The sequence below is a fragment of the Adiantum capillus-veneris genome, chromosome 12 (genome assembly GCF_014529385.1).
Source record: "Adiantum capillus-veneris isolate H3 chromosome 12, ASM1452938v2, whole genome shotgun sequence".
NCBI classification, from domain to species: domain Eukaryota; kingdom Viridiplantae; phylum Streptophyta; class Polypodiopsida; order Polypodiales; family Pteridaceae; genus Adiantum; species Adiantum capillus-veneris.
Window position 1 is genome coordinate 132,907,473 of NC_140942.1, and position 24,863 is coordinate 132,932,335.

Genomic DNA, 24,863 nt, shown 5'->3' on the forward strand with positions numbered 1-24,863 from the left:
TTTTCTCTTTTTCATAGGGATTTTGGAGTATTGTGCAATCAAAACCTATTGCGAGATCTTTGCAGCCTTGCTCACACACCTTGTGGTCGCCTATCGTGAGCCTTTGCCTCTTTGTCATGGCGGTTGCAAGTTGCCATTGGTTGAACCAATATTCTATTGCTGATTTTATTGGCTACTCTATGTGAATTATTTGGTTCGTGACCTGATTACGCGTGTTGGTTATATAATCTTGCTAATACCACTAGAGCAATGTGGGACCTTGCTCTTAACTCCACTCTTTGTCTAGGTGTGATGTTAAGGCAGAGTAGTGCTTGCAAAAAGGACCGCCCTTTCGTCGAAACGCATCTAGGGTAAAGGGGCGAGTAGCGAGACGGGCACCTAGACTAGGTCAAGCTCCCTCCCAACTATGAAGCAGATACGCTACTAACATTGGACTACCCTGGCAGCAGTAGTGGGCAACCCAATTGGTTATGTGCCTACGCCTTATTGGCCAGTGCGTGGGTTCAAGCCTTGCTAGAGCTCTACCGATGATGCTCTAATTTTAGCTCAAAGTTATGTAGCCCTTAACCCTTAAGCTGTCGTTTGCACCCTTCAATGCTAGAAATGGTGAATCACAACAGCCCCCGCAGACACTCCCATCTCTTAGGTTGTCCACTACTAGCCCCTTTACCCTACACTCTTTGGTCTAGAGCTTTTGAGCTAAATCAAACATACCCCAAAAAGTGTTGGGTTCAATTGGCCTACACCTTTGAATGAATGAGAGTGGTAGCCAACTCACTAAGAGGTAATTTACGTCATGAAAGGGACTTCCCTTTGCCAAAACTATCTACACTCTTTGCACCCCATAACCACTTGTGTTGGTCAAACGCGTACAACGTGGCATTCTTGAAATGCGTACATATAGCCTATGACTTTATATAAATGTTTGATTAATTTCCGGTTCCCAAGAGAATTGATCATGGAGGTGAAAGCTTGTCATGTTCAGCAGCATCACCTGGCGATAGGGAGGCAACAAGCTGGCGCCGGGGCGCGAGCTCAACCTGTGCGCTCGTCCCCTACGGCTGCACGCAGACCCTCCTCCTCTTCTTCCTTTCGCTCCCACTTCCTCATCCCTTCTCCCTCGCTTCCGAAGCGTTCCCCCTTCCTCGTCTCAAATGGTACTAGATGGACCGCAGGCCAGTGGCTTGATAGCACGTAAGTATTCTTCCCCACAAATTCCTTGTTGCATCGTCTACACTGCTGCTATCATTTCTTCACATTGTGTCTGGCGGAGTTTGGATAATGACAGTGATTATAATGAGGATGCTATGTCACAATTGATCTTTGAATGTGTGTGTGTGTGTGTGTGTGTGTGTGAGAGAGAGAGAGAGAGAGAGAGAGAGAGAGAGAGAGAGAGAGAGAGAGAGAGAGAGATATTTAAGATCCTCGTGTAGAGGTAGAACTCGTCTTATTCATGGATTATGAATGAAGCGTTCATAGTATCTTAATCACAATTAATCCGCACTATTACTAACTCAATAGACTCAATGCAAAGACAATGAACAATAAACTAGAGTGTCACATTACACCATATCCTCAAGATGTATCACCACATTTTGTACAACAGGTGGGTATTTATATAGGCGGAGAGTGAGAATTGAGCCCTCTTTTGCTCATCTCCCATGGAGACCTCCTCCTAGAATGGATGCATGCAAACCTACAGAGCAAATCCCTCCCCTAGCATTCTTTGAGAATGCCACAACAATAACAACAAGACTCTTTGACAAACATACCTACCCTCAAACAAAATGCAGCAAACAAATGGACAAGTTTACAATAACAATAAGGCTATCTAAGACAACGTAGGGTGCCTTGATGACAATGAGAGGACTCTTCAACAATATGGAAATCGCCTTTACCTTTCCTTGCAGTAGCTTCATTTGGATGGTGGTTGGTGAAGTAATCTTTTGTAAAATGTCCAACCTTGCCACATTCATGGTAGTTTTTGACCTTTGAGGCATCAACATAGGCACCATTTGACTCTTTATTTTCTTTCTTGCTGTTGGCTACTTCCACTTCTCGTTATGTGTGGTACGTTTCAACCAATCATTGGTGTTGTTGTCCAAGCTTGGGATACGTTCTTTCTCCTTTAGCACAGTGACAATTTGTCAAAAATCTCAATGATCTGCAAGAACCTTCGACAAAACAGGTACCTTGTTATCATAAGGGATAATGCACTCTATGTAGACCGTTTGTGTGTATATAGACTTGAGCTTATTAATTTGGCTAGCTGACTCTTCTCCTCCTACAACATTAAACCAAAGAACGACATTTTGAAAGAGATTCTAGAGTTCTTGCTCTTTGCTAAAATTTTTAATCTACTAGCAATATTTATTTGTTTGAACCACCCCTTGATCAATGTTGCATCAATATAGTTTTAGCTCCAAAGAGCTTTTCAAGCCTTTTCCAAGCAATTTTCACCTTTGGGATGAAGTTTTTATCTAAGGTAGTCAATATGACTCTCAAAGCTCGTACTTCCTTTCGCTGAAAAATTGACATGAGAGGATTGGTTTGGACTTGAGCCATTGGCCTCATAACTTTCTTAAAGTTTTTCCTTGTGAGGAAACACCCTGTTTTTATTTGTTGCCATGTATGAAACCAAAACCTTTGAACTTGTTTAGCCCTTCCTATTTCATGGTGAAAGAAGAGGTTAGTGAGAATGTCTTGCCTTGATTCAAGGCAGTGTCTAATTTCGAATTGTAGAAGGGGCATTGGGAAATCCACTTTGTAGCTTCTGTTGCATGCCAAAGAATGTATGCCTTAGTGTGACCAACTCATTGGATCATGCTGCATGCTTTTGGTGGAAGATAGGGTACATAAATGTGCAAGTCGAGGTAGGAGAGGACTTTCACATCATGAAGTTAGGGCACTGCGACGCTCTTTTGGGCATGCCTTTGCACGACAAGAACGATGCTAGCATCCAGATATGGAACGGTATCATCACTTTGGTGCAAAATGACAAACCAATCGTCCTTAAAGTTTGACTGTTGAAGACAAACCCCGAATGTTAGGTGCAGCGGAATGAATGTTGTATTTTCTCAAGATTAGTGATCTTTATTGCTCAAGGTTCCTTTTAGTTCTTAGGGAAAGAGAGAGCTTTCCGTCTTATGGAGAGTGCTATGATCACGAACAAAGTGAGTGGATATTGTGCGTGCAAGTGAATGAGACTGAGAGAAGGAGAGAGGAGAGATATGACACCCGAGAGGTTGTAAAACCCTCCTCCGAAGGCCCCACTCTCGTCGGCGAGAGTGGTCTACTTTGATTGCACAAAGGTGTACAATGCGTATGCAATGGACTGATGCAATGGGACTATGCCGATGATGACGGCGACGGTGATGACGACGACGACTTGGTGGCTGAAGTCTGAGATCTTCTAATCGTTGAATTTCGGGACTGTTCCGGTGGCTGAAAATGACTGTTTTGGTTGCGTTTTCATGGGCTAAAGATGGGGGAACTTTTGCAACCGGTCTGGGGCTGATCTGCTGTGCTTCATTTGGTGATAATCCTGTGTTTTTCAATGCTGAATTGTTGATCCAAAAACGTTGGAATGGCAGAGGTGCTGCTGCGTTTTATGGCTGAAAACGCTGGTTCAAAAACTCTAAGGCTATGGGTACTTCTGTTGCAAACCGGATGAATCTGCAACCGCTAGATGACTTGGGGGGTGAGGGCAATCAAGCAAAGGCTGAAATCGCCATGGGATCTAGTATGGCTGAGGAAAGGCAAAAACGCTACCAGGCTGAAGTTGATGGCGATGATGCAAATGAGGAAACGCTGGGGATCTGGTGTTGTCCACGGTAACTGCGAGAGGGAACGCTGGGCTGATGTCTGTATCCAAAACGCTAGGGCTCTGATGGTGTAGGTGATGATGCAAAGCCAAAACGCTAGGGTTTCTGGGGGGTACTGATGATGTAACAGACTTGGACACTCCAAGTCAAGAATCAACCGCGACAGCACCAAATAACCACTTCAAAACAATTCACAGATCACAATAGATTTGCACTGGCCCGGCGGAGTTCCGTGCCTAGAGATATTGGCCCCAAAGACTGGCGCCCCTTTCGGTATTTCTTTTTGTATTAATCAATCATCAAAGTACAAGAGAGCGGTTAGGGTTTCACTCTTAGACTCTGCGTCCAGATGCCCTGAGAAGTGAGGCCCTCACCACTAATTTAAAGGTTACAAGGGATGCCCAAAAGCAGATCCCCAAAAGCTTTAAAAATCAAAGCATCAGTTCTCTCTCTTAGAGAGAGTCTCTTTTTTTTATTATTAAAAAAAAGCAAGTTCTCTCTCTTTTATGCAAAAAGCAACGCCCAAAAGGTGGATCCGTACAACCCTGCCACGTGGCACTGGCGCTAGAAATTAGGGTTTCAGCCAGCAGTTAGGGTTTCCAGAAATTAGGGTTTGCTGCGAATTAGGGTTTTTGGCAGTTTTTAGGGTTTGCAGAAATTTTAGGGTTTCTGGCAGAAATTAGGGTTTTTGCTGTCCGCCACGTCATCACTTTGTGATAGATGAGAAGTTGCCTGTTGAGCGGGAAGCTCGTGCTGCCTCTTCTGCCAGAAAGTGCTAACTTGGGTTTGCTTATATATTAACTTAGCAAAATTGCCCTACCTACTTTTGTTAGAAAGTCACTTAAAAATAATAAGTGGAAATAACCAAAAATAGGAAAAATAGGCTAAATGCACTGGAAAATTCCCCTGACTGAATCTGATGGATTCTGAAGGGAATATTGATGATCATGCTGTGTGCAACCAGAGGATCTGCATCTATACTAAGTGACTGGGCATGCACGGTCTACGAATAGACTCACAAAAGTGCCAGATCACTTCTAATCTTAACTGACTGAACTGACTGAACCCTGCTGTGGTATAGCTTGTCCACTGACACATAGGGTTGGATGTGTCACGTGACATCCCCTCCTTTTCAAAGTGAGGTTTTGGTACTGAACTGTATGGCGTCGAGGGAGATCGCCAATAGCATCCGGAATCCTGGAAGGGACTCTTCGCCGGCCCACTCTGATGTGTGGGTCGTGCGGTACTTGAACTTCATAAAGGTCTGCAACGCTTGCTTCTTTGGGCCGTGCCGAAAGCGACACAAAGTCTTCTGTGGCTCCTTCGATGCTTCAACTTTGTTGAGAGTCCTGCTCCTTTCGTCTTCAAGAATCTCCATGGCTGAAAATTCTTGAACCCATCTCCAACACAAAACCATGAACATACCCATTTCTTGTAAAGTGAAGGAAAAAAAAATTGTCTTTCTCTAAAGACTGTGTATGCAATGTAGATGAACATAGAAACGGAGTGACAACCCGTTCATCAAACGCATGCAAACAATGCGCACGAATCTTTTCTGTTTGATCGAAATCAATCACCTGTGGCAAATCACAATGGAAATGCCCATGCTTGGTGCTCATACTATCATGTGCTCTTTCGGAAACTGTGTCATGCCAAGGAAGAGACATGGAATGTGACTTCCTTACATACAAATTTTTCAGCTTTTCATGAACAATCCGCATACATTCGTGCTCATTCTGAGAGAAACGTGCTCAACATACAATATGTCATGCCTAGGAAAAGGGATCACATAACGATGCTGACTAAAATACAGGAAACCTTCATGAATGAAACACTCGAACAATGCGTGCGTATCAATCATGCGAACACATAATACTTCCTGTGAGGGTTCTTTGGACAAGGCGCGAGAGCCAAGATCGCTTCTTCTTGAATGATCGAATCGTCTTGTGGGGGTTCTTTGGACCTCGACTCGAAAGCCAAGATCGGATCTTCGTGATTGATCGAATCTACAACGAGGTTAGCTTCGCTAGAAAAAGCATCCACTAACACATCATCCTTGTGAACAATCACATCATCTTCATGCAACTCATCATGCTTGTCTTTTTCATCCAAATCATCATGCAAATCATTATCCTTCAAATCATCATGCTTCTCATAATTATGCAAGTTCTGTGGGTCATGCTGTGGAGAAAAAGAGATTGAGAGAATCTCCTTATCCCGTAGCCTATCAACCTTCTCCTGCATAGTAGCAATGAGAGATGGAGAAGGAGCAATGTCCATTCCACGAAAGATAGTAGGAGAATCACTGTCGGCATTGAGAGTTATAGTGTTAGCCGAAAAATTTATGAAAGCATCAGTTTCACGTAACCACTTAATGCCTAAAATCATATCACATCCTGAGAGAGGAGAAACAACAAATCTTCTAGTGAAGGCAGTCTGTTGAATTGCAAACAACACATCTAGGCACTCCTCTGTGATGAGAGCGTGCATGCCGGGACGAAAGCCAGAGACCTCGATAGGAGATCTCGGACTAACTTTGAGGCGGGCTCTCTCAACAAGAGAGGAACTGATCACATCATGCATACTACCTGGATCAAACAATATGACAAAATGGTGCCCCGACGTACGACCATAACATTTAATGAGCGAATCATCAATGGGAGGGGCCTGAGAAACTTTGGGCACAATCGTGTTATCATTCATTGCATTGACAGATGTAGTGGGTGCTGTGGGTTCTTTAGATTCATTCGATTCAAGCTTAGGACATGTTTGTTTTATGTGACCCTTAATGTGACAATGAAAACAACGACCTTCCTTAGAATAAGTGCTTTGCCCTACAATTCCTTGTGCTACCTTTTCATATGGAGTAAGCTTAGGTTTAGCAGTTGTGTTAGCCTTACCCTTAGATTCATTGGAAGAATTCTTTGATGAGAGACTGTTGGAAGATTGGTTAGAAGAGTTATCATTCTTACCATTCTTACCGTTCTTACCGTTCGGAGGGTTCTGAGAAGTCTGCGAGGTACTTGTGGAAGTCTTGTTCTCCGTAGGCTTTCCCTTGTTGTGTTTCATCTCCTGCGCGAGAGCAATTGCTACCGCCTTGTTGAGATTGATTGGATCGAATACCTCGACATCGTACTTGATATACTCGTCCAATCCAAAGAGAAAAGCCTCTTTGCGTTCATCATCCGACATGCGTAGTTGGGTACCTAGCTACAAAACACGATTAGAAAAAGACATGGTTGGCATACCATTTTGCTTGAGAGCGTGCCAATCGTCCTTCAATCGTGCGAGGTACTGAGGTGGCATAAACCGCGTGTCACGAGGACGTGGCAGTTATTAACCATGTCACAGAGATGTGGCAACTGCTAACCTTGGTTGTTGGTTTCTTTCCAATGGGGTTTATTTTATTTGTTTTAAGACCCTCTTTTTGAAGTAGCAAACGGTCGGACATTGTATGGCCAATGTGAACGGTAGATTCACCCGCAGACGGGAAGTGGTCGGCACTGGAATTCGTATGGTAAGAGGATGTCTAGGCTCAGAGCAAGATCATATAGGTCCCCCCGTCGCACTTAGCAAGTTGGTGGATACTAGGAAGTGAACTCAATTAAGGCGTAAAGTCAAGGTGGGACTACCAACAAAAAGTATCCGACAGTTGGGCCACATTGCATTTTTGGATGCGGTCCCAATGAGGATAGATGGTCAGAAGACTAGTGGGAGCCCAATGAAAGCATCTCCTAAAATTTAGGGAACTGCTATTTGGGCCATGAAATGTGTTCGCGTCATTACCCCCGGTATGACTAGGGGAACATTTTATAACTCTGCCGTGAAGTCAACTGACCCGTCGGTTGGGATATTTTTAAGCGACGAACCCGAAACGGGAAAATGCTTGAAAATGCGCCAAGTGTCACATTTTCGTGAACTTTCCTCTTGCAGAAAAATGGGCGCTGATTTTTAAGCTGGGAGAGGCCTCATTTCAGCATTTGTCACAGGTTAAGAGCTATGGAGTGCTTCCTTTCCCTCTCATGTACAGTGTGGTGCTAGGAGTGATGCCCTGCATACTACACACTGCTCTCTCTCTCCCCTACGTGCAGTTATGTGATGCCCCACAAGAGGGCTACTCATTTGACTGATGTACAGTTGTGTGGGTTCATGCTTTTGTGCTGAGGCAAGAGACTCCTTGAGCAGGAACAAGGGTAGCTAGCTGCTGCTCCAAAGCAGGCAGTGGTGAGGGTCATAACCTCACCGTACAGGTGCAAAATCAGCTCTGTGTATGCGCTGTAATTTTACTGTTTTTCAGCCATACGGACGCCAGGACCATTGGGAATCGTGCCCCACTGGCAGAGGACAGTTAGGGGACTGTTTGGGGCTGAAAACAGGGCAAAAACAAATAAATACAGCGTGCTGAATTTACTGTTTTTGGACAGGAATCAGAGGGTATACGCCAGTAGAAGCGAGTTCCAGCATGGGAATTGGTTTCGCGCAAGTTTTGGGGCTGTTATGTTGCCGAAATTTGGCCAAAACAGGCGGTATCTAGTGGGATACAGTCAAAGGATTCCCAGGACTCTTCTTTATACTTTACCCTCCTAAAGAATAAAGAAATACCGAAAGGGGCGCCAATTTTGGGGCCTACAGGTTGTCGGCGTTTGCTCGGAGCATTTTAGCTTCCGAGCCGTGTGTGTGTTTAAGTGTTAACTCCCGTCGCAGGTTCTCTTTGCAAAGTGCTCTGTGTGTGTGTATAAAGTAAAGAATTTCGGGTGAAAGCCAACGCCTACTGCCCTACGGGCCGGTTACATGGTTCCATTGCCGGGATATCAATCACTTTCTCCTCAAAGAGTGAGCCTGGATTGTTCAGGGTAAAGACACACAGTGCAAGAACGCGGGGATTACACTATGGCCGACAAGGGGAAGGGAATTATGGAAGAGGGTTCCTCTCCAAAGGACAGGCAGGAGATTTCTATGGTTTTTGAGATTGGCGAGAGCTCACGGCCACGTTAGTCTGTACCTCCTGTCAACGTGAATGTCCCTCCAGTAGTACAGGGCTTTATGACAGGGCAACTTGAGGATGATGCGTTTAAGACTCAGTTAGTTGAAGCGGTGAATGTCTTTTCGCAGCTGGTGCAGAATCCGAGGTTTATGGAATTGTTGCAAGCGCCACCAGTGCAACAGCAAAATAGGCAACCTACGCCGCGTACGGAGCTTGTTGAAGCTCAAGCCCAGGTACTTCATGAGGCGCACGAGGAAAGGGAACACTCGCATGTTGCGGAGTCGGGGGCTCCAAAGCAGGTTCCTCCCGTGCTTGAACAGGTGGCTAGAACGCCTATTCCACAGGTTATGCCAGTTCAGCCCGCCACCTTTCAGAGCCAGCATGCTGTCTTGAATGGACAGGGAGCTGGATACCAAGCTATGCACTCAGTTTTTCCACCACCCACGGTACATCCTGGGTATTTCGGGGGTGGATCAGTGTTCCAAAGTATGGCTGGTCATGCGCCTGGAAGTCAGCCGTACATGCTAGGAACAGTGTTCGGGGGTATGCAAGGCATCATGCCAAACCCCATGTATGGTACTATCGGCATGCAGCAAGGTTTCCACGGCAACCAAGGCCAGTTTGGGGTGCCACAGGGTCATTTTGGCATGGCTGGTTTTTCTGGACAGCAGCCAGATATCGCACCTCTGACGCAAAATGTGAATGGCCAACACGTGCCGATCATGCCTAGTACAGTGCCCATGTTGCAGACCATTCCGTATGACAACTTGGGGGCACTAGAGAAGCCGAAGGCTTACAAAGAAGGTGGTGCAGCGGTAAAGTTCAGTACCTTCAGTGGTTTCGAGGACAAGACAAAGGCACTCACTTTCCTCCAGCAGTTTGATACAGCTTATGCGGGAGGGAATTTTACAGAGGCCTCGAAGGTCAGGAAAGCTGCCACTTTCTTAAAGGACAATGCGCTTACATGGTGGACGACATTGTTAATGCAAGGACAGGCACCCGCCACTTGGGTTTACTTCAAGCAAATGTTTGCATCTGCTTGGCTATCAAATGAATTTGAAGCCGATGTCCTCACAGATTGGCACCAGCTTACTTCAGCTTCGTGCAAGAGCTTGCTGGAGTACAATAGGAGGTTTTGTAAAGCGTTACTCTCAGTGACCTCCTACAGATTTGTGCCACTGACAGAGCAGATAGAGAAGTATTGTTGTGGGCTGCCTAAAGGGCTTCACGATTACTGTACAAAGAACAGAGTGGCTACCCTTACTCAGCTTATGGAAGTTGCGAACACTGGTCTTGCCCTGTTGAAAGGAGAGGACAGTGGATTTTCGAGCAGTGATAAAGGAGGGCAGCAAAAGAAAAATTCAGCGAAGAAGCCCTTTGTGAAAACGGCTCCTGATGCATCACAGGGGTCAGAACAGGCCACCAAAGATAAGGATTCAGCTGGGACTTCTGGAGCGCAGGCAAAGAAACAGAAAAGGAAGCCTTTTGTGCGCAAGTCACTTGAGGAAAAGAAGGTCCTAATGGCTGAGAACAAATGCTTTATATGCGAGCAGCCTGGTCATATTTCTATAAATTGTCCACAAAGGAAAAGGCCAGCTGACTCAGAGGATAAAGAAGACGAGAAAGGCAAGAAGCCTAAACCCACGGCAGGTTTAGTGCCAGACATGGTGGGTGACAGGCCCAACACAGATGCCAGTGAGTTATGCAGGGCATGGGGTAAAGTTAGGGATCAGACGGCACTCATCTTCTTTGATTCAGGTGCCAAAGCCAACTTTATCTCACCAGAGTTAGCTATGAAGCTGGGCATCAGAGCTGAAGAGATGGGGTACACAGTAGAGGCAGGGTTGGCATGTCCTGGCCACTCAGAGTGTGTTACTCCCATCATTCGAAAATTGCGTCTGCATATTCAGTCGTATGTGGACACTGAAGAGTTTTACATCATGCCGCTGGAAGGTTGTGACGCCTTGTTGGGGATCCCGTGGATGTTCCGAGTGCATGGAGTCTTGGATGCCTACAACAAAAAGATCACTGTACAGCATAGGGGCAAAACTCACATCTTGGATGTAAAGCTTAAAGGAGAGTCAGTCCCTATTGTATCTGCTTCTGCTATCACTTCTGTAATAAAGAATCATCTTTCTGTGTACTTGATTTTTGCACGTGATGTCTCAGATAGTGATCAGTCAAATTTATCTGTGTTAGATAAAGAAAGGTCAGCATTTTTGCAAAAGTTTAGTGACTGTTTTTCTGATTCATTACCGTCGCAATTGCCGCCAGAGAGACCTGAGGACCATCGGATAGATTTGGTGCCAGGGTGTAGCCCACCAAATAGACCTCCTACAGGGTTAGTGCGGCGCAGCAGAAAGAGATTATGGGCCAAATTGAGGAGTTATTAGAGAAGGGGCTTATCCAGCCTAGTTCTTCACCTTTTTGCTCCCCAGTGCTCCTAGTGCAGAAGAAGGATGGCTCATGGCGCATGTGTATTGATTACCGTGCGTTGAATAAGAATACCATCAAGAGTAGGTTTCCTATTCCTCGCATTGATGATATTCTTGATCGTTTAGAGGGTGCTGCAATTTTCAGCAGAATAGACCTTAAGAGTGGGTACCATCAGATTCGTATAAGCCCAGAGGATGTGCACAAGAATGCGTTTAGAACGACATTTGGTCTTTATGAGTTTCTAGTGATGCCCTTTGGGCTAACAAATGCTCCTGCCACGTTCAACAGAATGATGGACCGGATTTTCCGCTCGCATCAACAGTTTGTTGGAACATTCTTCGATGACATGATTGTGTATTCGAAGAATGAAGAGGAGCATAGGCGTCACTTGACCATTGTGTTCGAAGAGCTGCGCAATCACAGGTTACTTGTCAATCCTAAGAAAAGTGAATTCTTCCTCGAAGAGATCCACTTTTTGGGCCACATAGTCTCAAAGAATGGTGTTAGAATGGATCCCGCAAAGGTCGAAGCTATCAAGACATGGCCAGACTTGAAGACTGTGCACGATGTCAGAAGCTTCTTGGGATTGTGTTCCTACTATAGAAGGTTTATCAGAAATTTTGCAGAGATAGCATCGCCTCTTCACGCATTGCAAAAGAAAGAGGTCACTTTCAGATGGACCCAAAAAGAGATTTCAGCTTTTAGTCTCTTAAAGGAAAAGTTGACTTCAGATCCAGTTATTGTTTTGCCAGATCTCAGGAAGTCATTTGTGGTCCAGTGTGACGCGTGTGGCAGTAGCATTGGAGCAGTGCTAATGCAAGATGGACGGGTAGTAGCTTATGAAAGCCGAATTTTGCAAGGGCCAGAGAGGACTATGCAAGTCTATGAGAAAGAGCTCTTGGCCGTGATTCATGCGCTCTCTAGCTGGAAGCACTACCTCTTAGGTGCTGATTTTGTTGTCCAAACTAATCATCAGACCTTGCGATACTTCTTGACACAGTCAAAGTTATCCGAAAAGCATATGCGATGGGTAAACATTCTTTCCATGTTTCACTTCCAGATTATGCATGTGGAAGGCAAGAAGAATGTTGTGGCTGATGCGTTATCAAGAAAGCCACAAATTTCAGCTGTGTCAATTCCTTATCATCATGAGTTAGATGACATGAAGGAACAATATACTGCTGATGAAGATTTTGCAAGGATCTTTGAACAGTTACAAGAGGGGCAACATCATGAGCACTACCTCCTCAGAGATGGTTTTATGATGATGCATGGCAGACTTTGTGTCACTAGGCCACTGCGACATAAGGTCATGGAAGAGAGTCATGTCCCACCGTATGCAGGGCATCGTGGCATTGATGCAACAGTTAAAGCGGTAGAGACGTTCTTCTATTGGCCTACCTCGAGGAGAGATGTGGATGCCTTTGTGCGAGCATGCATAGTTTGCCAAAAGGTCAAGTTTGACAGGCAAAAGGCACCAGGGTTGTTATAATCACTCCCGATTCCGGATAAGCCATGGGAAAGCATTGCTATGGACTTTATCTTTGATCTTCCAAGGACACCAACAGGGAATGATGGTATATGGACCATTATCTGCAGGTTCAGCAAGCAGGCCCATTTTATCCCTGTCAGGAAGAAGATAAAATCTGATCAGATGGCACGCTTGTTCATGTACAATGTGTTTAAGTACCATGGTATGCCACAATCGATTATCAATGATCGTGATCCTCGCATGACCAGTTTGTTCTGGAGAGGATTGTTTGAGAACATGCGTACTACGCTCAAGTTCTCGTCTTCGTTTCATCCACAAATTGATGGACAGTCAAAAGAGGCCAATTCTACTGTCCTAGATCTGCTGAAATGCTATGTGTCAGATAATAAGGGCAAGTGGGAACAGTATTTGCCTATGCTTGAGTATGCGTACAATAATACGGTGTATTCGTCTACTGGCAAAGCACCTTTTGAAATTGTTGAAGGCGGCAAAAAGGTTCCTCCCATTTTGCACACAAAGGACAAGATCTTTGAGGCAGATCGATATGTTGAGAACATGGATGAGATGTATAAGAAGATTAAAGTTGCCTTGGAGAAGACTCAGGCAAAAGAGAAAAAGGCTGCTGATCGTCACTGTCGTGAATTGCTACTATCACCTAGTGATTGGGTTCTCTTAAGGTTCGAAAAGGCAAGGTTAAAGAAGATGAAGGGCAAGGAACGGCTGTTTCCTAAGCTCAGCATGCGTTACTATGGGCCTTTTCAAGTGCTTGACAAGATCAGCGACGTCGCTTACAGGCTGAAATTGCCTGATGCGTGGAAGATTCATAATGCGTTTCACGTGAGTCTTCTAAGACCCTTCGTGGGTGATGTGCCAGAAGATATGCCAGTTGAGGATCAGCCAGAAGTTGAGGAACTTGATGAGATCCTGGTACCTGAGCAAGTTTTGGCACATAAGGACAGAAAAGTTAAAGGACAAGTTGCAAGACGTTATTTGGTGAAGTTCAAGAACTATCCACCTATGGATGCAAAGTGGATGGAAGAGCATGAACTGTCAGAGTCACCAAATGTATTGCAGCTCTACCTTGAAGCCTTTGGGTTACAGCCTACTTATGCCCCAACCCAACGTGTGCAAAGGAGGGGTAATGATAGAGCTAGTACATCAAATGTACATATGAATTCAGTGCCATAGATAGAAATGGCAAAAGTATGAAGGCCTCATTAAGTCATTTGTATCTATGTATGTTACAACCTTTCTTGCGGATACATGCGATGATAAAAGAGTGTTAATAGCACAAGATCATCAGTGGCGTGTATTTATGGTATGCAATCGAGGACGTTTGCGATTTCAAGAGGGGGGTATGTCACGAGGACGTGGTAGTTATTAACCACGTCACAGAGATGTGGCAACTGCTAACCTTGGTTGTTGGTTTCTTTCCAATGGGGTTTATTTTATTTGTTTTAAGACCCTCTTTTTGAAGTAGCAAACGGTCGGACATTGTATGGCCAATGTGAACGGTAGATTCACCCGCAGACGGGAAGTGGTCGGCATTGGAATTCGTATGGTAAGAGGATGTCTAGGCTCAGAGCAAGATCATATAGGTCCCCCCGTCGCACTTAGCAAGTTGGTGGATACTAGGAAGTGAACTCAATTAAGGCGTAAAGTCAAGGTGGGACTACCAACAAAAGTATCCGACAGTTGGGCCACATTGCATTTTTGGATGCGGTCTCAATGAGGATAGATGGTCAGAAGACCAGTGGGAGCCCAATGAAAGCATCTCCTAAAATTTAGGGAACTGCTATTTGGGCCATGAAATGTGTTCGCGTCATTACCCCCGGTATGACTAGGGGAACATTTTATAACTCTGCCGTGAAGTCAACTGACGCGTCGGTTGGGATATTTTTAAGCGGCGAACCCGAAACGGGAAAATGCTTGAAAATGCGCCAAGTGTCACATTTTCGTGAACTTTCCTCTTGCAGAAAAATGGGCGCTGATTTTTAAGCTGGGAGAGGCCTCATTTTAGCATTTGTCATAGGTTAAGAGCTATGGAGTGCTTCCTTTCCCTCTCATGTACAGTGTGGTGCTAAGAGTGATGCCCTGCACACTACACACTGCTCTCTCTCTCCCCTACGTGCAGTTATGTGATGCCCCACAAGAGGGCTACTCATTTGACTGATGTACAGTTGTGTGGGTTCATGCTTTTGTGCTGAGGCAAGAGACTCCTTGAGCAGGAACAGGGGTAGCTAGCTGCTGCTCCAAAGCAGGCAGTGGTGAGGGTCATAACCTCACCGTACAGGTGCAAAATCAGCTCTGTGTATGCGCTGTAATTTTACTGTTTTTTAGCCATACGGACGCAGGACCATTGGGAATCGTGCCCCACTGGCAGAGGACAGTTAGGGGACTGTTTGGGGCTGAAAACAGGGCAAAAACCAGTAAATACAGCGTGCTGAATTTACTGTTTTTGGACAGGAATCAGAGGGTATACGCCAGTAGAAGCGAGTTCCAACAGGGGAATTGGTTTCGCGCAAGTTTTGGGGTTGTTATGCTGCCGAAATTTGGCCAAAACAGGCGGTATCTAGTGGGATACAGTCAAAGGATTCCCAGGACTCTTCTTTGTACTTTACCCTCCTAAAGAATAAAGAAATACCGAAAGGGGCGCCAATTTTGGGGCCTACAGGTTGTAGGCGTCTGCTCGGAGCATTGTAGCTTCCGAGCCGTGTGTGTGTTTAAGTGTTAACTCCCGTCGCAGGTTCTCTTTGCAAAGTGCTCTGTGTGTGTGTATAAAGTATTTCGGGTGAAAGCCAACGCCTACCGCCCTACGGGCCGGTTACACCGCGCCTTGAGCTTGTCTTGGAAATTAGCCCAACTAAAAGAGAGGGGCGTGAAATCGTCGGCTGCCTCTAGGTGCGCGGCTAGTTGTGCCTCTTGCCATGCGTGGTACCAATTGATGGCATCACCGGCAAGGTACATAGCTGCCGTGAACTTTGCTATTTCTTGTCTTCTTAGTTGTCAACTTTTCTGTAAGTGGATGGTTGGACTCCGCGTCGTGGCTTGCGCCACTTGACGAACTCCCACGATCTTTGGGTGGTTCGGTCTTCGAGGCTAGGATGTGGGAAATAAATTCTTGATGACGAATCTCCCTTTGAGCCTCTCGTTCATCGCGCTCGCGTTCGAAAGCAAGTCGATGTTCTTCTTGTTTTGCGGCAAGAGCAATGCGCTCACGTTCCTGAACAAGTCGATTTTCTTCTTGTTTTGCGGAAAGTTTGGCGTTTCTTTCATCGCGCTCGCGGTCCTTGGCTTTTTGTGCACGGTCCTTTGCTGCTTGTTCTTCTGCTTTGCTTGCGAGTTGTGCCAATGCAACTCGATTCGTTTCTTGCTGTTGTGCCATCATGTCCACGTGGCGTAGATGGCGAAGGGGGAGGGTTGGAAAAATCTCCTGGTGGGGAGAATCCTTCGTCGCCTCTCTCATGCTCATCACCTGAATGCGAAGTATCCATGCCGCTTCGGGTGACGACCATGCACTGGGATCTTGGGGTCTTAAGCTCGCGAGGAACTTGGGTTCTTGAGGGTCTTGAGGTTCTTGAGGTCCTTGATTCGTGAGAATCTTGGATTCTTGAGGTTCTTGAGTCTTGAGGGTCTTAGGTTCTTGGGGTTCTTGAGGTTTTCTTTCGCTTGCAAATCGCGTTGGAGAAGGATCTTCTCTTCACCCGAGCTCTACCCTTTTCTGCGGGCGTACCCCTTGGCGGCCTTGCGCTCACACCATGGTTGCTTTTTCCCACCTCACGTCGATTGGTCGGCTGCTAAGTGCACGGTCCACTCTCAATCAGAGTGAAAAGAGACACAAGGGGAGGCTGGACAAGCCCTTCTTTCTTGGGATTCCTGTCCCTCTTCAACAAAACACGATTAGGAATCGCCACGCCCAAGTAAACTTGGGTTCTTGCGATCGCAACAAGCAAAAAAATTCTTGTGGTTCTTTCCTTGAGTAATGCAGAACACTTCCAAAGCTCTGATACCAATGTTTGGTGCAACGGAATGAATGTTGTATTTTCTCACGATTAGTGATCTTTATTGCTCAAGGTTCCTTTTAGTTCTTAGGGAAAGAGAGAGCTTTCCGACTTATGGAGAGTGCTATGATCACGAACAAAGTGAGTGGATATTGTGCGTGCAAGTGAATGAGACTGAGAGAAGGAGAGAGAAGAGATACGACACCCGAGAGGTTGTAAAACCCTCCTCCGAAGGCTCCACTCTCATCGGTGAGAGTGGTCTACTTTGATTGCACAAAGGTGTACAATGCGTATGCAATGGACTGATGCAATGGGACTATGCCGACGACGACGACGACGGTGATGACGACGACGACTTGGTGGCTGAAGTCTGAGATCTTCTAATCGCTGAATTTCGGGACTGTTTTGGTGGCTGAAAATGACTGTTTTGGCTGTGTTTTCTTGGGCTAAAGATGGGGGAACTTTTGCAACCAATCTGGGGCTGATCTGCTGTGCTTCATCTGCTGATAATCCTGCGTTTTTCAATGCTGAATTGCTGATCCAAAAACCCTGGAATGGTAGAGGTGCTACTGCGTTTTATGGCTGAAAACGCTGGTTCAAAAACTCTAAGGCTATGGGAAACTGGATGAATCTGCAACCGCTAGATGACTTGGGGGGTGAGGGCAATCAAGCAAAGGCTGAAATCGCCATGGGATCTAGTATGGCTGAGGAAAGGCAAAAATGCTACCAGGCTGAAGTTGATGGCGATGATGCAAATGAGAAAACGCTGGGGATCTGGTGTTGTCCACGGTAACTGCGAGAGGGAACGCTGGGTTGGTGTCTGTATCCAAAACGCTAGGGCTCTGATGGTGTAGGTGATGAGGCAAAGCCAAAACGCTAGGGGTTCTGGGGGGTATTGCTGAGAAGTTGCCTGTCGAGCAGGAGGCTCCTGTTGCCTCTTTTGCTAGAAAGTGCTAACTTGGGTTTGCTTATATATTAACTTAGCAAAATTGCCTTACCTACTTTTGTTGGAAAGTCACTTAAAAATAATAAGTGAAAATAACCAAAAATAGGGAAAATAGGCTAAATGCACTGGAAACTTCCCCCGACCGAATCTGATGGATTCTGAAGGGAATACTTATGATCATGCTGTGTGCAACCAGAGGATATGCATCTATACTAAGTGACTGGGCATGCACGGTCTACGAATAGAGTCATAAAAGTGCCAGATCACTTCTAATCTAAACTGGTTGAACCCTGCTGTGGTATAGCTTGTCCACGGACACATAGGGTTGGATGTGTCACGTGACACCGAATGATTTTAATTGCTTTATAATTTGAACTTTGTTTAACAATGCTGTTTATGGAATTTATGTGTTTTGAACTTGTTTTGGTGCCGATTGAGTAGTGCTTGATTCTCGTTTTGATGCTGGTTTCAATTGGATTTTGTCTAGCGAATAACTCGTGGCTCAGACCTTCTCCTAGGAGTAGTATTAGTTTTCAGCCCAATACAGCATATCAGCCAGCGTTTTCAGATTTCAGCCCTAGCGTCATCGTTAGATTGCAGTCCCAAGCCAGATCAGCCCTAGCATTTTACATTTTCAGCCCTTAGCCTCTTAGATCTAAGCATGAGTATCAAGATCCCATCAGCATCTCAACATCTAGAACCATTGTATAAGCATTTGTGCAATCTAAAGCAATTACCTTTGTAGCGAGGGGGGTCCTTGGAGGGGGGTTTGGGACCCATCTGGTGTTAGTCCTCTCTCTCTCTCTCTCTCACACACACACACACACACACACACACACACACACACACACACACACACACACACACAAAACAACTTTCGTTCACAATATCATTCTCTCTTTTCTCTCTACTCTTTGCACATCTTTGATGAAGTAAAAGTAACTCTCTCTTGAAGTACAAGGAACCTTGAGCACGCATTGAGCACTCATCCCAAGCATTCACCATCAATCACATGGCACATCAAGTGCTAGATGTGTGTATGAGCTAGTTTTTTTCCTTTATATATATTGCAAGCATAATCGAGGGTGATTACTCTTCTTTCAGGAGGGGGCTATGCCACAAGTGTGATGACGTGGCATGCAATAAATGGACCATGGCCATAAAAGTGGACACTTAAAGTCTGGCTGGACACCCAATAAAGCAAAGCGCAAAAAAAATAGTGCCGAGATGACATGGCAGGCTTAACCTTAAAAGCCGCCGTGTTTTGCGGGCTGCCACATGGCATCTCGTACGGACAGCGGTACGGCAAATTGGGAGGAGCTTTTCGCCCGGTATCTTTTAGCATTGAAAAGTAGAGCTTTTGCGCGCCGAGTTTTGGCAGCCCATGTAATCTATAAATTAGTGCCTTGGGGGTGGCTCTGGTAGATTAGCTTGGAAGCCTATGCAATGCGCACCTCTTGGCAGTTGTACTTTTGGATCGCCAATAAAGAAAGAAATACCGAAAGGGGCACCTGACTCATGCGAGTGCATCTGGAAGCGGAACTTCGCCGCTTTGTGTCGACTCTCCTCTCTCTCTCTCTCTCTCTATATATATATATATATATATAAAATTTATTTCTATTTATTTCTCGCTTGGGGGTCCAAGCCTGATACACGGGCATTCAGGTTACTGGCCTAGGTATGGGCAAGGGGACACCCTTTGCACACTGAGCCTTTGGGCCCCAACAGGGGCAGCCCCCTTGGGCACCTAGTGGCAACCCTAGGAGGGCGGAGATGGGAAGGTTTTGGTAGCTACAGATGGGCTTCCATCTGGGTTTTTTTTGGCAGCAACACCATTGTTATCTGACAGCCGACTGGGACATGAGGAGGGTCTCTCTTTTGCTTGAGAATCCATGCACGGGCTACTTCAGTAGATCTTCTCCAATGCAGCCTCTTGATGGCAGCCACTTGTATCCGGCAATCTCATCTTCAAGATATCTCCATTTATGGTTCAGCCTGTAGTGGATAAAGCTCTTCCTGCCTCGTGTGGGCGGCTATGCTCTGGAGCCTTGAGGCCTTTACCGCTCTATCCTAGTGCCTGCCTTGATGTCAAGAGGAAGTGCAGTATCACGTGCACATTTAACCCTATGTGTACGTGGACAAGCTAACTCATGGCTAGGGTTCAGTTTAGTTCAGTTAGCCTAGATTAGGAAGTGATCTGGCACTTTTGTGAGTCTGTTCGCAGACCGTGCATGTCCAGACACTTAGAGTAGATGCATATCCTCTGGTTGCACACAACATGATCATCAGATTTCCATCAGAACCCATCAGGAGCATTTTTATAGTGCATAGATCGATTTTCCCTATTTTAGCCATTTTTCACTTCTTATTTTTAAGTGACTTTTGTTGGGAACTAGGTAGGGCAAATTCAGTAGCCAAGTATATAAGCAAACCTAGCGTTAGCACTTTCTGGCAGAAGAGGCAACAGGAACACCCTTGTTTACCAGGCACCTTCTCAGCAAGATTCCCCCCAACAGACCCTAGCGTTTTGCAACAAGCAAGGCCTAGCGTTTTTGCATGACAGACAAGCCCTGGCGTTTTGCATTGCAGATCAGCCCTGGCAGAAGCAGAACAATAGATCAGCCCTAGCGTTAGAAGATTTCCCACAGTAGACAAAATTCAGCCCTAGCGTTTTTGGTTTGCAGATCAGCCTCGGCGTTTTGGAGTTCCATCGCGACAGAATCAGCAGTAGCACTAGCGTTTTCAGTTTTCAGCAGTTAGAACCCGCAATAGAAGTCCCAAACCTCACAGATCTCACCTTCCCGCAACAGTTCCTCGCCGCACGGTCAAATCCAGTGCAGTTTGCAGAACAACAGATCAGCCCTAGCGTTAGAAGATTTCCCACAGTAGACAGAATTCAGCCCTAGCGTTTTTGGTTTGCAGATCAGCCTCGGCGTTTTGGAGTTCCATCGCGACAGAATCAGCAGTAGCACCAGCCTTTTCAGTTTTCAGCAGTTAGAACCCGCAATAGAAGTCCCAAACCTCACAGATCTCACCTTCCCGCAGCGGTTCCTCGTTGCATGGTCAAATCTAGTGCAGTTTGCAGATTCAGCCCGGAAAACGCAGATTTCAGCATCTACGTTTTCAGCGCGTCGTCGTTGCATCGTCGTCATCGACATAGTGTCAGAATTCAGTAAATAAAGATTTGCAGATTTCAGCCCTTAGCATTTTCAGATTTCAGCCGTCTCGTCATCATCCTCATTGTAGTTGACATCGTCGGCAAAGCATTGTAAAGATTTGTGCAATCAATAGTAGACCGCTCTCGCCATAGAGAGTGGGGCCTTCGGAGGAGAGTTTTTGACAACATTCTGCTGTCGTATTCTTCTCTCTCTATCTCTTAGTCTCATGCACCTTCATTCACAGTGTTCACCACTTTGTTTGTGTCCATTGCACTCTCTCACTAAAGGAACAAAAGGCTCTCCCTTTCGTAAGTAAAAAGGAACCTTGAGCACAGTTCGGAGCACTCATCTTGAGCAAAGTTCAACATTCACTTCCGCTGCACCTTACATGCAGTGCTTTCTTGTCCATGTTCTTGCCAAATGATTGCTGTTGTTGTGTCCATATCAACAGTGTATAGGAGCAATAGCAGTTGTGTGCACCAAGGGTCGATCCATCGAGGGTAAGCTCTCTAGCCGGCTGGAGTGAAGGTCGACCCTTGCAGCCTCTGTATCAATATTATCCTGCGAGTGGAGGATAGCTCAAACTGGAATGCAGGGCACGTGAGAGTGGACCAAGCAGTTGCCCCCCATGTGTACTGTCGTGCTGTGGAAAGCGCTGGCATCAGCCGAAGGACCCGAAGCCAAACCTTCTGTGCCATAGGGCAGTCCCATAGACAGTGACGACTCTCCAAAGGATGGTCACAAGCTACGTATGCTGACAAAAGGCCACTATGTACTAGCCAGCTCCCCACTGTTGTAGCTCTATGTGCAACTAGCCACTGGAACAAAGCGACTTGCCGCGGTTGTCTGGTGTCCCACAACCTCGCCCAGAAGGTTAATAAGAACTCTACTGTGAGACCCTCCTCTTGCCAATGAGGTGTTGCAACAGGACGAGCCTCTCGCTGCTACCAGTATGTGACGTCCTAGTTGAATAGTGTACCGGAAGAAAGGGACCCTTGTATGGTTGACTGAAGAGCTAGGGTCCCTCCAAAACCACTCTCCAGGATCCCACTGCACTCGTGCCAGTGGACAACTCTCCCAAGCCCAAAGCCTCCAATGGCCTGATTCAAAAGCTGCTAGGTTAGAATTGATGACGCAAGTCCTCCTGCAGGTGCTCACTAGGTGGATCCTCTGAAAACAACACGTTGCAACCTGTGGAGCCTCTACCGAGACTGTGTAATCGACCCTCGCCCTGAATCTCGAAGAACATGGAGGGTACAGTCTCTGAACAAGCTCGAACTGCGATGAGGACCTCTAGTCGCGTGAAGGCCCCATCCATCTGGGAGCTCCTGTCTCTAGAGATTTGAGCCACTCAATTGGTACTGCCTCTGTGATGTCCTAACAGATGCTCTGCACCCCTCTAATGCCCTGCAGACTGGATGCTTTGTAACTCCTCTGACAAACCTGAGAACTGCAGCCAGTCACCTAGAGTGCGTGCTGGACCCTCTGCCATCCGACCCCAAGAAACATGAGGCTTACTACCAACCAAGTGGCCTCTGTGAGTGCTGACGATGAGGTTCCAAACAAGGGGTTGTCCCAAGTGCTCCTTCGTGCAAGTGGGCTGGTGCTGCTCCAGGGCCCTCTGCAGCTACTTTCAAGAGCGAAGCAGGCTCACAACTAAATGATCCTCCAGTCTCTTGCCCAGATCGACTCTGCGCATCTCTGTGAAGATCCATATGATGGAAGGTCTCTACGAGCCTTTTGCCCGAGGCACTCGAGCTCTAAACCTCTAAAGTAAAAACTCTTTCCCGGGCTTATTTTCGCTATTTTAGCCATTTTTCACTTATTATTTTTAAGTGACTTTTGTTGGGAACTAGGTAGGGCAAATTTCAGTAGCCAAGTATATAAGCAAACCTAGTGCTAGCACTCTCTGGCAGAAGAGGCAACAGGAACACCCTTGTTCAACAGGCACCGTCTCAGCAAGATTCCCTCCAGTAGACCCTAGCGTTTTGCAACAAGCAAGGCCTAGCATTTTTGCATGACAGACTAGCCTTGGCGTTTTGCATTGCAGTTCAGCCCCGGCAGTAGCAAAACAGGAGATCAACCCTAGCTTTAGCAGATTTTCCAAAGCAAACAGAATTCAGCCCTAGCGTTTTTTGTTTGCAGATCAGCCTTGGCGTTTTGCACTTCCATCACGACAGAATCAGCAGATGCACCAGCATTTTCAGTTTTCAGCAGTTAGAAGCCGCAGTAGAAGTCCCAAACCTTGCAGATCTGACCTTCCCGCAACAGTTCCTTGCCGCACAGTCAGTTTCAGTGCAGTTTGCAGATTCAGCCCGGAAAACGCAGATTTCAGCGTCTGAATTTTTAGCATGTCGTCGTTATTGACATAGAGTCAGAATTCATCACATAAAGGTTTGCAGATTTCAGCCCTTAGCATTTTCAGATTTCAGCTGTTGTCCTCATCGTTGTCGACATTTTCGGCAAGTCGAAAGCATTGTAGAGATTTGTGCAATCAATAGTAGACCGCTCTCACCATAGAGAGTGGGTCCTTCGGAGGAGGGTTTTTGACAACATTCTAGTGTCATATTCTTCTCTCTCTATCTCTCAGTCTTATGCACCTTCATTCACAGTGTTCACCACTTTGTTTGTGTCCATTGCACTCTCTTACTATAGGAACGGCAGGCTCTCCCTTCCGTAAGTAAAAAGGAACCTTGAGCACAGTTCGGAGCACTCATCTTGAGCAAAGTTCAACATTCACTTCCGCTGTACCTTACATGCAGTGCTTTCTTGTATATCCTGCGAGTGGAGGATAGCTCAAACTGTAGTGCAGTGCGCGTGAGTGTGGACCAAGCAGCTGCCCCCCAAGTGTATTGTTGTGCTGTGGAAAGCGCTGGCATCAGTCGAAGAACCCGAAGCCAAAACCTTCTGTGCCATAGGGCATTCCCATAGACAGTGATAGTCCTCTCCAAAGGATGCTGCGCATGCTGACGAAAGGCTACTATGTACTAGCCAGCTCCCCACTGCTGTAGCTCTATGTGCAACTAGCCACTGGAACAAAGTGACTTGCCGTGGTTGTCTGGTGTCCCACAACCTCGCCCAGAAGGCTGATAATAACTCTGCTATGAGACCCTCCTCCTGCCAATGAGGTGCTGCAACAGGACGAGCCTCTCTCCGTGCTGCCAGTATGTGATGTCCGAGTTGAACAATGTATCGAAAGAAAGGGACCCCTGTATGGTTGACTGAAGAGCTAGGGTCCCTTAAAACCACTCTCCAGGATCCCACTGCACTCGTGCCAGTGGAGAGCTCTCTCAAGCCCAAAGCCTCCAATGGCCTGACTCAAGAGCTGCTAGGTTAGGATTGATGACACAAGTCCTCCCGCAGATGCCCACTATGCGGATCCTTTGAAAACAACACGTTGCAACCTATGGAGCCTCTACCGAGACTGTGTAAACGACACTCGCCCTGAATCTCGAGGAACATGGGAGGGTATAGTCATTGAGCAAGCTCGAACTTCAATGAGGACCTCCACTCGCGTGAAGGCTCCATCCATCTGGGAGCTGCTGTCTCTAGAGGTCTAAGCCACTCAGCTGGTACTACCTCTGTGATGTCTGAGAGATGCTCTGCACCCCTCTCATGCCCTGCAGCTGGATGCTCTGTAACTCCTCTGACAAACCTGAGAATTGCAGCCAGTCACCTAGAGACTTAGAGTGCGTGCTGGACCCTCTGCCATGGGACCCCAAGAAACATGAGGCCTACTACCAACCAAGTGGCGTCTCTCAGCGTTGACGATGAGGTTCCAAACAAGGGGTTGTTTCGAGCGTTCCTCCGTGCAAGTGGGCTGGTACTGCTCCAGGGCCCTCCGCAGGTGCTCCCAAGAGCGAAGCAGGCTCACAACAAAATGATCCTCCAGTCTCTTGCTCGGATCGACTCTGCGCATCTCTGTGAAGATCCATCTGATGGAAGGTCTCTAGGAGTCTTTTGCCCGAGGCACTCGAGCTCTAAGCCTCTAGAGCAAAAACTCCTTCCACGGCTTATTTTCC

At 46.5% G+C, this 24,863-nt stretch overlaps 1 protein-coding gene across 1 annotated transcript in view; it reads left to right on the plus strand.

Moving 5' to 3' along the window:
- Positions 1-892: 892 nt before the first annotated feature.
- Positions 893-24,863, plus strand: part of LOC147446529 (uncharacterized) — a 63,372-nt gene continuing 39,401 nt past the window's right edge. Inside the window, exon 1 of the mRNA XM_086526249.1 lies at positions 893-1,194. Coding sequence (XP_086382375.1) covers positions 908-1,194 — 287 coding nt within the window. The 5' untranslated portion in view covers positions 893-907. The remainder of the gene's footprint in view (positions 1,195-24,863) is intronic.